Source organism: Theileria orientalis, chromosome 2 (genome assembly GCF_000740895.1).
Source record: "Theileria orientalis strain Shintoku DNA, chromosome 2, complete genome".
NCBI classification, from domain to species: Eukaryota; Apicomplexa; class Aconoidasida; order Piroplasmida; family Theileriidae; genus Theileria; species Theileria orientalis.
In genome coordinates, this window is record NC_025261.1 from 430,347 (window position 1) to 445,580 (window position 15,234).

At 41.6% G+C, this 15,234-nt stretch overlaps 9 protein-coding genes across 9 annotated transcripts; 3 read left to right on the plus strand and 6 right to left on the minus strand.

Moving 5' to 3' along the window:
• Positions 1-26: 26 nt before the first annotated feature.
• On the minus strand, positions 27-267 carry TOT_020000213 (hypothetical protein; the record flags this gene model as incomplete). The annotated part of the gene is made up of 2 exons (XM_009691948.1): positions 27-122; positions 193-267. The coding sequence occupies 2 exons, from the start codon at positions 265-267 to the stop codon at positions 27-29; spliced, it is 171 nt and encodes a 56-aa protein (XP_009690243.1).
• Positions 268-682: 415 nt separating this feature from the next.
• TOT_020000214 (conserved hypothetical protein) lies at positions 683-2,497 on the plus strand (the record flags this gene model as incomplete). Its single annotated transcript, XM_009691949.1, has 1 exon — positions 683-2,497. One exon carries the CDS (start codon positions 683-685, stop codon positions 2,495-2,497), a length of 1,815 nt encoding a protein of 604 aa, XP_009690244.1.
• A 432-nt stretch (positions 2,498-2,929) lies between these two features.
• Positions 2,930-9,665, minus strand: TOT_020000215 (uncharacterized protein; the record flags this gene model as incomplete). The annotated part of the gene is made up of 10 exons (XM_009691950.1): positions 2,930-3,413; positions 3,486-3,673; positions 3,793-4,076; positions 4,152-4,329; positions 4,561-4,707; positions 4,764-5,035; positions 5,067-5,200; positions 5,395-6,393; positions 6,706-8,011; positions 8,117-9,665. The coding sequence occupies 10 exons, from the start codon at positions 9,663-9,665 to the stop codon at positions 2,930-2,932; spliced, it is 5,541 nt and encodes a 1,846-aa protein (XP_009690245.1).
• Positions 9,666-9,997: 332 nt separating this feature from the next.
• Positions 9,998-10,156, plus strand: TOT_020000216 (hypothetical protein; the record flags this gene model as incomplete). The annotated part of the gene is made up of 1 exon (XM_009691951.1): positions 9,998-10,156. One exon carries the CDS (start codon positions 9,998-10,000, stop codon positions 10,154-10,156), a length of 159 nt encoding a protein of 52 aa, XP_009690246.1.
• An 87-nt stretch (positions 10,157-10,243) lies between these two features.
• Positions 10,244-10,756, minus strand: TOT_020000217 (uncharacterized protein; the record flags this gene model as incomplete). The annotated part of the gene is made up of 1 exon (XM_009691952.1): positions 10,244-10,756. The coding sequence occupies one exon, from the start codon at positions 10,754-10,756 to the stop codon at positions 10,244-10,246; it is 513 nt and encodes a 170-aa protein (XP_009690247.1).
• A 59-nt stretch (positions 10,757-10,815) lies between these two features.
• On the minus strand, positions 10,816-11,254 carry TOT_020000218 (60S ribosomal protein L37; the record flags this gene model as incomplete). Its single annotated transcript, XM_009691953.1, has 2 exons — positions 10,816-10,970; positions 11,134-11,254. The coding sequence occupies 2 exons, from the start codon at positions 11,252-11,254 to the stop codon at positions 10,816-10,818; spliced, it is 276 nt and encodes a 91-aa protein (XP_009690248.1).
• A 374-nt stretch (positions 11,255-11,628) lies between these two features.
• TOT_020000998 (conserved hypothetical protein) lies at positions 11,629-13,751 on the minus strand (the record flags this gene model as incomplete). Its single annotated transcript, XM_009691954.1, has 8 exons — positions 11,629-11,805; positions 11,840-11,884; positions 11,990-12,095; positions 12,156-12,226; positions 12,261-12,379; positions 12,472-12,610; positions 12,721-13,545; positions 13,689-13,751. The coding sequence occupies 8 exons, from the start codon at positions 13,749-13,751 to the stop codon at positions 11,629-11,631; spliced, it is 1,545 nt and encodes a 514-aa protein (XP_009690249.1).
• Positions 13,752-13,931: 180 nt separating this feature from the next.
• On the plus strand, positions 13,932-14,279 carry TOT_020000219 (DNA-directed RNA polymerase subunit RPB10; the record flags this gene model as incomplete). The annotated part of the gene is made up of 3 exons (XM_009691955.1): positions 13,932-14,026; positions 14,091-14,185; positions 14,230-14,279. The coding sequence occupies 3 exons, from the start codon at positions 13,932-13,934 to the stop codon at positions 14,277-14,279; spliced, it is 240 nt and encodes a 79-aa protein (XP_009690250.1).
• A 58-nt stretch (positions 14,280-14,337) lies between these two features.
• TOT_020000999 (predicted protein) lies at positions 14,338-15,106 on the minus strand (the record flags this gene model as incomplete). Its single annotated transcript, XM_009691956.1, has 2 exons — positions 14,338-14,442; positions 14,504-15,106. The coding sequence occupies 2 exons, from the start codon at positions 15,104-15,106 to the stop codon at positions 14,338-14,340; spliced, it is 708 nt and encodes a 235-aa protein (XP_009690251.1).
• Positions 15,107-15,234: the final 128 nt, after the last annotated feature.

Below are 15,234 nucleotides of genomic sequence, written 5' to 3' on the forward strand. Positions count from 1 at the left end.
GCAGCTTAGATCTTTAGTTATTCGCACTATTCACTAGTTATGGTGTGTTGGAATTTAGCTTGGTATCCGTGTGAAAGAAAGTCGAAATAACGACCTTTAATATTCACATCAGACCCGGATTCCTAGCCTTTATAACGTTTCATAGGTGCACTTAATATATCTACGGCAGATGTGGAATCAATGGTGAGAAACTTGTCCAAATGTGTGGCCGACCGCGTCAAGTGTGTAAGAACTTATCTGCCTCAAATTGGCATAAAACTCATTCATAGTCACGTAAAACATAGATCTAGGATCAGATGAGTGTATTTATGGCCATTCGTTAAATAAAATTTTTGACCGTGTGTAGAATTTTATGGAATCCTAGGAAGGCAGAGTGATGGTGTAAGATGGGTACCGTTGTCTAAAAATTGCAACTATGGCATGTAACAAAAAGTTACGTCGTAAATCATCTACGAAACCTCGTTTCAATTCATTCGAGTCGTTTTATTTAAATGTGTAGGGGGCTAACTATATAATTTTCAGATTAGCAGCACATCTGATGGGGATCTTTTCTCTGGTCAAAGATGTTATTCAAATTTTATAGACAGATCACTTCTACTGAATTAAATAATTGGTATTTTGGTTTAGAATCGTTTCTCAATTGATTTAGTTTCGCGCAAATGTGTATTTATATAGTTAAATCATGAAAAACATAAAAATCAATGTAGACTGTTTTAAGAAGTCGGCCATGTTTATGGCCGGGTTCAGCCTGTACCAGTGCCTGAGAATAGCACTAACGGCTTCCAGCTTCGCTCTAAAGAGGTTCGGAATCCCGAGGAGAAATGTAGATATTTTTATTACCAAAATCCACAACTCCATGGAAGTGGCCATTTTTTTGGGTATTTTGATCGCCACGATGTACATAGTCCTGATTCCAGGGAAGCACGCGAGGTTCAACGGAATAGTATCAATATTTACAAACTGGATGGTGTGCCTGATGTTCTTCGTGGTTCTGGTGGCGTTTGGAGGGAACGGAGATAAGGGGAACCTGACGATGTACTACTGGGGCCTGGTCGGCTCGGGCTTCGCAATGGGCATGAACCAGTCGATCGCAATGGCAGTGAGCGTGGAGAACATCTCGTACTTCGCAGGCTCAATCCCGCTGGCAGGAGTGCAGGTCTCAGTGTACCACATCCTCTTTTTGTACCTCAACAAGGGAAGACCAAACTACGACGTAAACTACTGGATCCTGGTGCACCAGATCATCATGGCAATCATAATCTCGGGAGTGGCGGCAATCCTGTGGACGATCGGATTCATAGAGGACCACAAAATGCAACTCTGCTGCGAGGAGGAAGGCGAGGATGCGTTAAAGGAGCAGAAGGTAAAGATCGTGATACTGGACTCGAGCGAAAAAGACGAGCAAATTAGTCAAGAAGAAAAAAGGAGCAGAAAAAAAAGTGAAAGGACATCACAATTGGGTGCTGAGGCCGAGGAGGAAGACGAAAATGTTCAGCTGGGCAAGAAGGGCCTGAAGGAGCTCATAAGGAGGTCCACCCAGTTTCTACAAATCAACTTCAAACAGAGGTCCAGAAGGTCGAGAGAAAGATCGAGCGGAAATAGATTCAGCCCAGTTCTTTTCCTAAAGGGAGTGTACAAAGCAATATCACCAATCATGATGAGCACCGTGGCCATGGGCCTGGTATACCTGGTCTTTCCAGCAATCGCGCCCTATAGACTGACAAACCTGGACACGGGCCACAAGATCGACATTGTAATTTTAATCACGTTCGTGGCGCCCGCGCTTATCAACATAGCGCTCTGCGCCCTCAAGGTGGGCCCAAACTGCGACTGGGCGGAATACAAGTTCTGGAACTACACCTGGGTCTTCGCAGTCCCGTACTTCGCATGCATCATCATGTTCTTCATACCCGCACACTACCCGGAGGCCAAGTTCTCGCAGCTTATGAGGTCGAGCAAGTACATGCTCGGGTTCGTGTGCTTCACGTTCGCACTCTCACACGCAGTGCTGAAGACAGTAGGCTTCACGGGGGCGGGCGTCCAAAACACAATAAAGCCCGTGGTGATCACGAACACGGACCTTGACCTCAGCGACGACAGCATACCGAGCGTCGAGGGTAGCCACAGCGAAAACGGAGCCACTACGGGCAGCCACGCCAATCGCAAGAGCCGTCGCTCCAGGAGGCGCGGAAGCGGGCCTCAGTCGCCGGGAGGCAAGGGCAGGCTGAGGCCGGAGCCGCGCGACAACAGTCTCAACGGGCAGGTGTCCTCGTTCAACATTCTCCTGTCGTACCTGATGCTGGTGATTTTCGCGTTCATCGGCGACGGGTACCTCAAGACGCTCAAGGCCTGCGAGGCCAACCGCGCGTTGTGGCCCACTGCGAACATGAGTTTCCTCAGGTCCCTCGCGTTCTGGGTCTCCATGGCCTTCAGGCGCGGGCTACGTTCTTTCGGGGAGGTGTTCACTCTCAACGTCCGCGAGCAACTCATGAAGTGACTCTAAATTTTAAGTCCTCTTAATATGATAGGTTTAATTTTTACAATTGTTCATTCGTGGGTGTGCCGTTTTATGGGATTTTTGGTCCAATTTGCACAACATGTAGGGTCTGTGGCAGTTCCAGCTTCTTGCGCACACCAGGCCCATTGTCCATGTCTACATGGTTTGTTTGTTGCATATTCTGAACGCGTATATAAAGTACGTGTGTATCATCTGTGTTAGGTATAGACACTTACACCATAGATAACACTATACAACACCCGTGTATAGGATACTGTGTATACCCCTGTTGCTAGTACATACATGGCTGCTGCGATATGGCATGTGCGATGGCAAAGCTTAGGTACAACACACTCAATACAAGGTACCTGGGCATATACACGAAGTGTGAAACATATTGGATGTGCTGTTTGCGCCTCCGTTGACGGCGTGCTACCCCTGCGGGAGCTGCCTCTCCAGATACAGGTCCACCAGCTTCAGCATCTGCGCCTTCTCCTGCTCCGAGCGCGCGTTCTCGCTTATGAACTTCCTCACGAGCCTCGTGTCGTCCATTGCGTACTCCCTGGCGATCTGCGGCGTCGTCTTCTTCGGGGTCAGCGCCAGGATCTTCAGCAGGTCGACGATCATGTCATACACTCCCCCCTGCGGCTTCAGCAGCGACGGCATCTCTCTGGGCACCCTCGTTGCGAGCATTCCTCGGTACTGGGCCATCTTCGCGCTGTCCTTCGTGTAGTAGAGCGCCTTCACGACCTCCACGAAGAACGGGTTTGCGTCGTCGTAGACGTGGAAGAAGAGTCCCTCGAGGAGCTCCTTGTTCGACATGTCCAGCTTCTCCTGCATCAGCTGAAACCACTCGACCAGCGGGTTCGCCTTCCTCCTCTCTCCATTCTCCACTGAGGCTTCCGATTCGCCTGCTCTTACACCACTTTGAGTGGCCCTCAAATTCAGCGGGTCGTTTTCGTTCGACAGGTAGTCCCCTGTGCTCAACTCCAAATAGTGACTCAGGTCGACCTTCTTCTTACTTATGAAGTCCTGCAGCACGAATATCAGCCAGTCCTCCTTCATTGTCTTCTTCAGCGGCAGGTACTTTGTCACCTTATCCTCCAGCACTATTGGGAGCATCTTGTCGAATGCTTCAAAGCCGCAGCCGTGGTTGTATAGTTCCAGAACCTTAAACTACATATTATTATTATTATATCCTTTCATTGCCAATATTTACACAGTAATTGACACATTGTCAGTATTTACACACTAATTGACCCATTGTCACAAATCCATTAACTACTAATTATTACCAGGCGGTAGTCATAGATCATCCTCTTGAACGCCTGTTCGTTGAGTCCGAACAAGTCGTGCAGGTGCTCAAACTGCTCAAACGTCTCCATGTATATGTTATCTTGGTGGTGCTCCATCATATACTTGTAGTAGAACCTCTTTCCGATGTCTTCCAACAGCTCCTCTCTGGCCTTGCCGTGGTATCCCAGGAGGTTACACAGGTACGTCACCTTCTTGGCGTCCACCCTGTTGTGCTCCCTTATCAGCGAGAGGACGTAGTCTTCTATTATTCTACTTGAGTCTCCTTCAAATATCGTTTGCACCATGAACTTTACGTAGTTTTCTTGTACTAAAAGTCCTTTTATGTATATTCCATTACCTGCTATGTCCTGCCTCGGTGCCTTCTCCGATATTATCTTATATCTCAGGCACATTTCTAACATCTCGTCCACATTTTCTATTAATTCCGGTCCAATCCACGTCTTATCAAAGACCTCTCTGAATCTAGCCGCTACGTTTTCAAACACTGCTGAATCCACTATGTTTTTATAGGCCACCTATATGTTACATTGATATCCTGCCAAACAAATCGTGTTTCGTCATTATAATACGACGTAGTCAATGGTCACTTATATATTTGGGTATACGTGTTTATCTACATGTGTATATCTACGCATGCTTGTGCAAGCTTACATTTATCTACACTCACATATCTAAATGTTTCTACACACACATAAGTCTATCTACACTCATCTGTGGTTAAACGTGTATTCATATATCTTGCTCACCTCTGATACTTTCAACCTTTGCGCTTGCGGTTTAAAGTACTTTTCTTGCAGCTTTTCCAAGTCCAACGTCTGGTTTTCGTTGAGCACTTTCGCGTAGTAACGTTCCAAAAGATGCTGAACGCCAATTAACATCCTCCATCTGCCTAACTACTACCTAATATCATAAATACCCTCAATTCTATTCGTATACTGTATCTGCTTACGTGGAAACACTTCGAATGCACTTCTTCCACTTGCTTCGGCGTAATTTGCAGCAACTTTTGAAGCTTCTCCAGGTACTCAACGCCCTTATCGTCCGGCATCTCCAGTGAATACACGTATCTCATTCTGCAGTTGTTCGATATTTCAAACGGATCAAAGAAGAAATCCTCAGTGTTTCCCAGGTCGTCCTCCACCTGTTCCATTGGTCCTTTCGTCCTCCTCAGCACCTCTTCTTCGTAGCAGTACTCCAACGCCCTTCTACATTCCTCCTTTTCTAAACGTATCTATTTTATTACCACTTTTACCCTTTTCCGTGATTTTATCATAGTCTTTTTGATACAGCTCTCTTAACCAGTCTCTCGTGCACTTGATGTCATCATTTCTTATTGCCATTCTTATGTACAAATACTTCCAATCTCTTATTGGATTTTCAATCAACCTATTATTTTATTATTTATTCTCAACTAATCATGGCAACTATTGATATAATTGTATCTAATTTCTCATATTCATCAACCGTATATGTGTCTGTATATTTAACTGTATCAATTACTACATCTGAGTATTATTACTGTATCAATTACTACATCTGAGTATTATTACTGTATCAATATCTGCGCTATGACTTTCTACCTCTTTGCTGCCGGGAACAGCCTTATGAACTCCTCCTTGTTTTCCGGGCCTCTTTTCCAGTAGTTGTACATTATCCACGCCTGGTATATCTCCTTCGTTTCCATCACCGGCCTGTACTTCTTGTACATGTCCTCTGGCTTCTTCGCCGCCATGTCGTACTCCGGGTCTCTTTTCTCTCCTCCCAGGTGGAACTCGTTTGGAATATACCTCATTTCCTTCGGTATTTTTCCTTCCTTCACCAGTCTATCTCTTTCCGCCTGCTCGTAGTTCGTCGACACTGTGTCTCTGCAGTACATTTTCAGTGGCCTGAGCATTTTCTTTTCTTCCCTTTTAAGGCCAAGCTCTCTTTTTTCCAGGTCATTCAATCCATCTTCCTCGTCCATCAACTCCCAGTCTCCGTTCAATTCCTTCAACTTATCCAAGCCCCTTTCTCTTGCGTCGTATTTTTCTCTCTTCACCCACCTGTCCGTTCCGTCTGGCCACAACAGCTTCTTCAGTGGACCATAGTATTCTGTGCCTACTATTTCGTTAAGTTCATAGTGGTGCGGCTTCTTCTCATTGTTCAACGTCAACGCTCTTTCCAACCTGTACTTATACTTTTCGTCTACCAGTCCTTCCATTGAGGTCATCACTCCTTTGTACATGTCCACCAGGTTCTGTGTTCTTGATCCCACCAGGTACTGGTCTCTTCTCACCACTGCTTCGTTCAAGGCCACTCTTATTGGCACCACCTTCTCCTTGATCACGTTTGTCAATGCATTTACCAGCACGATGTCTGACGATTTATACTTTCTCTTTATCAGGTCCATCTGCTCCTTGTTCAGATTCTTCAGGTCCAGCTGCCTCAATTCGTCTATCAGTGGGCGGAATGTGTACACTCTGTAATGGTCTCGTATTTTTTCCTGGCTCAATCCCATCTTGTCTCCGATATCCTTTATCGACGTAAAAACCTCATTCAACCACTCATCTCTGTTCTTTGCGCTGTATTTAACTCCGCTACTCATCTGCATACTGTCGTTATTGAGGCTGGCTGTTCCATCCTCTTCCACCTTATTGCTGCTATTCTCGGTGTTAGCTGTTATAATACTGCCGATACTGGTGCTGCTAGAGCCACTTGCTAGACCACCACTTGCTGCACTGCCATTACCACCACTTGTGAGACTACTCCCAGTACCACTACCACTGACTGCACTTGTTTGATTTGTACTATTACTGCCGCTAAATCCGAATAGGAGGTAGTTGGGATTGTTTTCGACGTCCACTATTATGTCGTCATCATCTTTGTCCGGCTTTTCGTCTATCTTCAGTGACAGCTTGTACTTTCCGTTTAGGCTCTGCAGGTGTACCATCATCACTCTGTGCTTCACTTGCTCCAGCGCCTCTTCCGACATGTTGAACCCCTTCTTATACCAGGTCAGGTCTCCCTTTCCCCCTCTCAGGTCGTTGTATATCATGTTTGCCACGAAGTTTAGCCACTGGTTCGGCATGTTCCTCAGCATGAACTCCTCTGACACTCCTAACACCATCGACAGCCCCTTGATCAACTCTTCTATTCTGTCCTTCTTCACGAACAGCTCGAGTAACTCGTCCCTCAGCTTTTCATTCTCATACGTCTGCTTCCTCTTCAACTTAACCTGGTCATCTCCCAGGACCTCGTTTCTTTGGAAGTATCCGTACTTCGTCTTTATGTTTTCCCTTCTTATGTATCCGTTGTTTTCCTTCAGCGACTCTGCCCAGTCCTCTATCTCCCTCAATGTGTACGTTCCTTCCCAGTCCGGATCTAGTGGCGGCATCACGTTATCTGGTCTCATCTTTTCACTTTCGTCCTCCTTCTTCTCAAACGCTCCTCCGAAGTCCTTCGGCTCCGTGCAGCTCACGAAGTCCTCCATGTTCGAGAAGACGTGCAGCGCCACACACGCGAATACCATTGCGTTGTGCTTCGCCCTCTCCGCGTTCTCCGGCGGCAGCCCTGCCTCCTCGTCCTTCTTCCTGTAGAAGAAGGAGTAGTCGTCGTCCTTCACCAGGGTTCCGTCCACGAAGTCTTCTCCTGATATCGTGTGTCCCACCACTTCTCCTTCCGGCGACGCTGGGAGGCAGTCCATGTTCCCCAGGTACTTCGCTGCTGTGTACAGCAGTCTGTACACACTCGTCTTCGAGAGCGGCAGGCATATCGAGCAGATGTACTTCAGGCTGTTCACCATGCTCACGTACTCTCCCAGCTTACCTCTGCTGTCGTACTCTCCGTTTCTTTCGTGCAAGCTCGTCAGCGTATACTTCGCCTTCGGCCACTTCTCCTTCTTTCCCTCCTCCTCCGGCAGCATCGGGTACGCGTACATCGGATCATCTGGCTCCTCCTTCTCCTCTTCTTTCTGAGGCTCCACTCCGTAGAGCTCATCTATTGTGAATATGTTTGAGTTATACGTTCTTTCTCTCGGCAGCGTTTTGTACATCTTCAGTATCGAGTTAAACACCAGTATTGTTGCCACGTCTTCCAAATTTGTTCTAAACTCTTTATCGTTTACTTTGCAGCCTATTCCCAGATCCACCAGGTTCTGTCTTCTCACATCCATTACCCTTTTCAGAAAGTCACTCTCGTACACCTGTGCCAGATCTCCAACTTTCCTCTTACTGTATTCACCTCCATCGCTATCACTACTCTCTTTCGATGATAAGGCATCTTCCTCTGCTCCTCTAAACAACCTTCTCGCCACTTTCCACCTACTCATTATGTCGATTATGCTGATTCTATTCAATTTACTGCTGAACTTCGATATGTGCTCCCATAAACCCTTCACGTCTCCTTCCTCCAACATTCTTACATCCTTGTACAACAACTTTATTACTTCATTGAAGTAATCTTCTCTATTTTTTCTGTTTGTTAACAACAAATATGGAATCGACCCTACTATGTACTTCAATTTGTCCTTGTTTTTGTGCAGAAATTCAAATTGCGGCCCCTGCCTTTCATACAGGTACTCTGCTAACAGCTCCGACGCCTTTCCCAGTGCCACTCCTGCTACCGCTCCAAGTATCGGATCAAACACCAACTTTTCCAGCACTCTCGAGCTCTGTCTGTACGTTTCCAGGAAATTTTCCTTCATTGTGCTCGACAGCTCCAGACTCGTCTTAAACCTTCTGTCGTACCAGTGCCTGTACAGGTCCAGGTAGTCGTCGTCGATCATTGGGAACTTCAACTCCGGGTACTCCCTACTGAACTCCAGCATACACTCCGTCTTCGAGGTGACCATTCTGTTGTAGTCGTCCAATATCTCGTGGTCCGACACCTCCTTTTTGTCATCGCACACCAGGTCCAGCGGCTTATATATTCTGTGCAGCACCGTCAACATCTTCCTCGCCTTCTCCGGGTTGCATCTCACCACTTCCTTCAGGTGATCGTAGCCTTCTTCCAGGTATCCTCTCAGGCTCTTCTCCGATATTGGCGTCGGGTTATCCAAAGGCTCAATTCCAAATGCGTACTTGTCGTTTTTTACAAATGGCACTTCTTCATCTCCCAGCAGTGTCGATTCAATTTTTTTCTTAAAATTTTTAAAAAAGTCACTAACTTTATCGTATTTTGGCGTTATACCAAGTTCATTAAATAATTTACACACATAATGATCTGGAGGCGAGTCAATACTGAATATTGAACGTGCGCACGATGCTTTCTCGCTTCTCGTTATCAATTTCGGAGGTTTCAATCCCATTTTCTTAAACACTACTGTCCAATTTCCATATTTTAGGTATAATTTTTGCGCTGTGTTGTACATTTCAATTAGAACATCCATACTGTTTTTATAGTCATGCCTCGGCCACACTTTCCGATTATATGATCTGTATACGTCCCAGCAACCTCCTTCCAGGTCATATGGGTCTACCTTTCTGCGTTGTTTTCCTTGCAATCTGTTTAACCTAATCAGATAGTCATGGCTAAATTCCATATTCATGTTTATCTTATTGATGATGAATCCTTTTATTTGTTTATGCGATAAATGATTTAAAATAGACCCATAATGGCCTCCTTTTGTCAATGTATTTGACCAATTTAACTTTTTATTTAATACAATGCGATTATTTGTGTTCAAAATTGACTTCCTTGTGAACAAACTCGTGTTATCGTTGCGAAACCAAGGCGTTAACTGCCAATCATCTCCAAGAGACGACCATATTGTAGCAATTAACGGCGTTCTAACATGTATACTAAAAACTGGAACTATTATTTCAAAGTACAATTTTACACATATTAGAAGTGATACAATGTCTTTAAACTGCATTCTTTATTAGCATCAATTTCATAATTTAAATTAAATATAATGTAATTTGTGTTACAGTGTGTTACAAATTAAATGATATACATAATATTAGAAATAACTAACAATTTGTGAACAAAAAATGGTGCTGTGGGATTCTATTCTTATCAATTTCATTCTATATTTATGTTTCAATTACTGTTACCTGTGAATATTATTATCAAAATTTTAATTCAAATTGTATAATTATTAGCAAAATTCCAATTTATTCATTTTTTATCATTTTTTATTTTTTGTAAGGATTCTACAATTTTTTTTACAAAATTTAGATGATGTGTAACATTTAATATTCTATAATGAACTCTTCTGATTTAGATGTTGATGACCGTATTGAATCGACCGGGTGTAAAAAGGAATACGACCTTCTTCAAGAGTGTATAGATTTGTATAACAGGTACCGCTTACACATATTACAAATCCATTCATTATTACACCATCAAACAACCATTATTTAACATATTAATATACATATGCTGTTTAGAGATTGGAGAAAATGCCAAAATGAATTGAAGCAGTTATCTAAGTGCTTATATGATAAAAAATCAACTTGATTTCTTCTTCACCTTTACCAGATAGTTCTTATCACCTTCCGGGTTATCGAACAGGTCTTTTAGTACCTCCTCAGTCGTCTGATTTGCAAACTTCGGGTTTACTTCCTCGATTGTGCAATCCAACGGTGAATAGAAGTCGTATAATGTTTTGGAATCTTCGACGCTGAATAGATAATCTCCCCTTTTCAACTCCGTTTCTTCTGTAAAATTTATGTACACTATTTCGTTGAAGTCTTTAAATTTACTTTTTGTCACTCCCAGTAGCCAGAAGTTTGATTCCGCCTCTTTTATGTAGTAATCATCTTCCAATTTTATCTGATTGCCACTTGTGACATAGTATCTTTTATCAACACACTCAACACATCGTTTCCATTTATTTTTAGCATAGTTTACATGTATTTTTGGCTCAATTGCTATACTTTTACTTCTAATGAATCTCCCTTGATTTGGCAGTACAATCGAAGTCAATCTAGCTATATTTCTTATTTTGGAGATATAATCCATGTCACAAACCTATTACTTTACACATGTATTTATTAATTGTATGAAATTACAATTCAATTTCACTTTTTGGAGGGTGGTTTCGTTCCTTCGCGGAACTTGTTCTTAAAGCGCCTTGGCATTGTCTTCAGGTATCTGCATCTTCCCGTTCCCACTGTTTTCCTTCTCTTTGCCTTGAACGACCAGTTATAGTGGCGGGTCTTTGCATCAGGGTATCCTGCGATTATTATTAGCAAGCCCATTTATTAATTGCTACCATGGATCAAAACATTTTAAAATATATGCTATGTCTACTTAGCTACTCCTCTATCTAGTGGTTTTGGTGGATACTTATTGTGGAATCTCAGCTAATGCCTATCACATACTACCTATATACTTACCGCACGAGGCGCATCTTTTTTTCGTACTATGAAACGAGCGGTTTCCGCATCTGAGGCACAGAGTGTGGGTAGTGCTGTTACAGAGACCGAATGACCCTGTTCCCTTTCCTGACTTACCCATTTTCTTCTATTCCGCTACCTTGTTTTATGTGACCGTATTTTTTAAAGCTTCTCCAAGTGTATAAAATATAAATACAGATGGAATTTTTAAAGTTTATTGTTTTAATTATGAATTTTATTTCGACCCCCCCACTCGATTCTACACTCGAGCCTTGTTGTTATTGTTTCCCCAAATCGCTTCCACTCATTTTTCCTGACCCACTTTCATCATATATATGTTTATTTTAAACCCTTTTATTTTTATTTTTTTAATTTTTTGTTCCTAATATCTTTAACACATTTCACAATTCTATATTAGTCCTTCTTTCCACCTCATTTATTCACCATGAACTTTACCATGTTACTTACTCATATACTGTTTATACTTTTACCATATTATTCCAGTGATATTTCCACTGATGTTATCAGCGGGTTCGTGTTCGCCTTGATCTTACTGTCTAGCAGTGTGTTTGTGAAGCTCAGCAGGCTCTGCAGGTCCATCTGTTCCTTCTGGCATCCCTCCACCATGTTCTGCAGTCCTTCCAGTATGTTTTCGTCAAACTCCTCCACTTCCTACATTAATTTCGTTACCACTTCTCGTGCTTACCACTACTTTTGCGTCCAACATTACGTTGATCATCTTTATTATCCTCTCTATTCCTATTCCGACTCCTCCTACCGCTTCACTATCATCTACATCCATTTCATCTTCCGCGTTCCTTTCTTCGTAGATGTTTCCTTTCATATCGCTTGATACTTTGTTATAGTATCTTTCCATCATTTCCAGCAGTTTATGCAGGATTTTTTTAAATGTTATTGAGTCCATTTCACTTTTCAATGCTCTTTTCAGTTCACTCTCCGAACTAAACATTTTTATCACTCATTACCGCTTTAATATCAATGCTTATGTTAGTAATTCTTACCACCTCGTGTATAGCATAAAGTCCTCCAGTAGCGATATGTCATTCTTCAGTATTCTCACTGCGTCTGCCTCCTAATATTTATTGATCGTTTACTCTTCCACTTACTGGTATGTGTACGCACTTCAAAATCTTCTTACAGCACGATTTAGCTTTATTCGATATCAGGTAGTCCACCAGTTTTCTCGTGATAACTATTTCCGAGGTTTCTATTAACCTTTCAAGCTCTACGTAATCGCGTCAGAATAATATCAACATTAAACAACCCCAATATCATGTGCTTAACAACTGTCCTACTATCTATTTTCCGCGTGCTTACCTTTTGTCGTTGGCATCTGTGTGTATGGATCATGGTATGATATTGTTTCCGTCGGCATCTCCTCTGAGAACGACAATACACTATATCTTGAATCCTCAGACTCAATCAGGACATTGAAAACTCCTCTATAATACTGCATCTGCACATATTTTTATCATTATTACCACTACTTACTGATACTACTTCCTTAGCCCTAAATTCATTCTGTTTACTTGACGATGTGCCTGTGTTGGTGTGACTCGTATTCACATCCCTTGTTGAATCCGTGTGTGTTTGTTTTAATCCGTGTGTATTCAATTTAATTGTTTTAAACGCCCCTTTTATATTAATTTCGTGGAAACTGATTATCAAGTCTTCCTTACTCAGTCTTACAAAACACAATATATTATTATTAATCAGCTTCACCAATCTAGGCCCCTTGGTATCTTTAACTGCCTCTAGTTCATATTTTACAAGTTTGTATTTTAGGCCCTCCTCCACTTCTACAACCTTTTCAGATGTGTGATTCCGCTCTAACTTTGACTCCAACCTGCCTACTGTTGCTACTGAAGGCTCTAATGAACCGTTAAGTCTATTTAGTTTAAAAACTGTGTATCCGTGTTCACTCGATAGCAGGTAACAGTTCATATACAGCGACGAGTCAAACTTTACTTTTACATCTTTCGACAGAATTTCCTTGCGCAACAGCATCATGTTCGTGTCCTCTATTCCTATTGTACAGTACTTTACCACTTCCTCCGTCTTGTATACGCATACTGCCATGCTTTCCTCTGCCAAACCCAGATACAGGACACTGGCGTCACACCTCCCCTTGTACTTCTCCAGAATCAAGTGGTTGTTGTTTATTTGCAGCTTAAAACACTTCAGCGTCTTACATATCAGAGCCAACAGTGGGTATTCTGAACCGAGTGGCAGGAATCCTATTATCCTTTCCCTCAACTTCTTCTGTCCATATTTATTATCTGCTATAAGTTTATATAATACATTTCTTGATGAGAAATATATGTCATCTTCTTTTTTATGTATAAGGTTGCAATTTTCAGGCAAATTATATGTATTTACGATACCAAATTCCTAAAAACTCGCTTAAATCCTCCTTATTAATAACAAATAAATATCAGTATCACATAAGGTTCTACTAACTACTTATTTCTTACGTTAATTTCGTATATTTTACATTTATTTTTAAAATAAAAATAATTGTCATGTTGCGATACAAATGTGGAATCCTCTTCTAACTCTAGATTGATAGAATCATAATCGTCAATTATTGATTCCATCATACTATACACCCATGTATTGTTTTATGTGTCTACAAATTTATATGATTCTCTCATTTTTATTTTTATTTACACCATTTGTTTGCCTTCCCCATGGAATCACTAATTTTTATTTTATTTATCTCCTATTCACACTCATGAGATTATAGATTTTAAAAATATTTATTTTTATTACTAAAGATGATTATTCCTGTCCGTTGTTTTACTTGTGGCAAGGTAATTGGTCACCTGTGGGAGAAGTGGCTCGAAATGCTTAAAAAGAACACGCCAGAGGGGTAAGTATTTCTCTACTGACTTCTATATACATTTATATTCACATTCAACTTATTTTTTCTATAGTAAAGCTCTAGATGAACTTGGACTCACTCGATACTGTTGTCGGAGGATGATTCTGACCCATGTGGATTTAATAGAGAAGCTTCTTGTATACAATAGTAAGTGTACACTATTTTACATTACTTCTTTAGTTTATGATAAGCGAAGTCCCGAAATGTTATGAGTTTAAGTTGTTGCCACCCTCAGTTTTAATCGTTAATGTTTTCTGATTCTTCGTACTTTTTCCCTAAGTTTTTATATTTATTTAAAACTAACTTAGCATCTCCTTGAGGTTGTTTACTATTTCATTCTCCTTATTCATTCTGGCTTGATATTTTTCTAACATCTTAGCCCTTTCTTGTTCTGCCGTTAAAACCTAAAGAAGTGTTTGTTAGTCTCATCCGTGTTGTGTGTTGGTGCTATATATTTATGTTTACCATTGATTCTTTCTTTATTCTCATTGCGTTGATCGCCCTGTGCCTGGATCCACTCATTACGTATCCTATCTTTTCAAAGTTCTCGATTTCATCGCTTGTCAGTCCAACTTCACCTCTTCTTGGAATTCTTTTACCTTGCTGAACAAATTGCGCTATTGCGTCCCCTTCTCCAGGTAACAATTCGTTCCCGTAGTTGATTCTCTTTTCCAATGAAGGTTTAACTTTCAAGGGTTTAGGACCATATTCGTCATCACTATCAGATTCATCCACTTGATCAACAGATGTTTGTATAGATTTTAACTCGTTTGAGGTTTCCTCTGATTCCTTGTTATCATGTGTTTTATCCTGTGTGTGTTTTCCATCATTATTTACATCCTTCTTACGATGTTCTATATCTTTTCCAATATTATCCCCTGTTTCCTCTTTGTTTTCTTCTGCTTTGCGATATTTATTGAGTATTTCTCTGTATACATCTGGACTCGTGCTTCTCGACCTTGCGTATACATCTTCACATTTTAATCTTTTTTTCAACCTTTCTCTGTTCCTTTTATTCATCCATATTGTACGCTTTTCGTTATCTTCACTAGATCCTGAGAATTCCATCGATATATATTAAATGTGTTGTGTATGTGCGTTCAAATCCACACATTTTACTATTACACTAAGTCTAATTCACACAATTAACTAATATTATAAATATATAGTCAATTCAAAGTAAAAAAACATATACA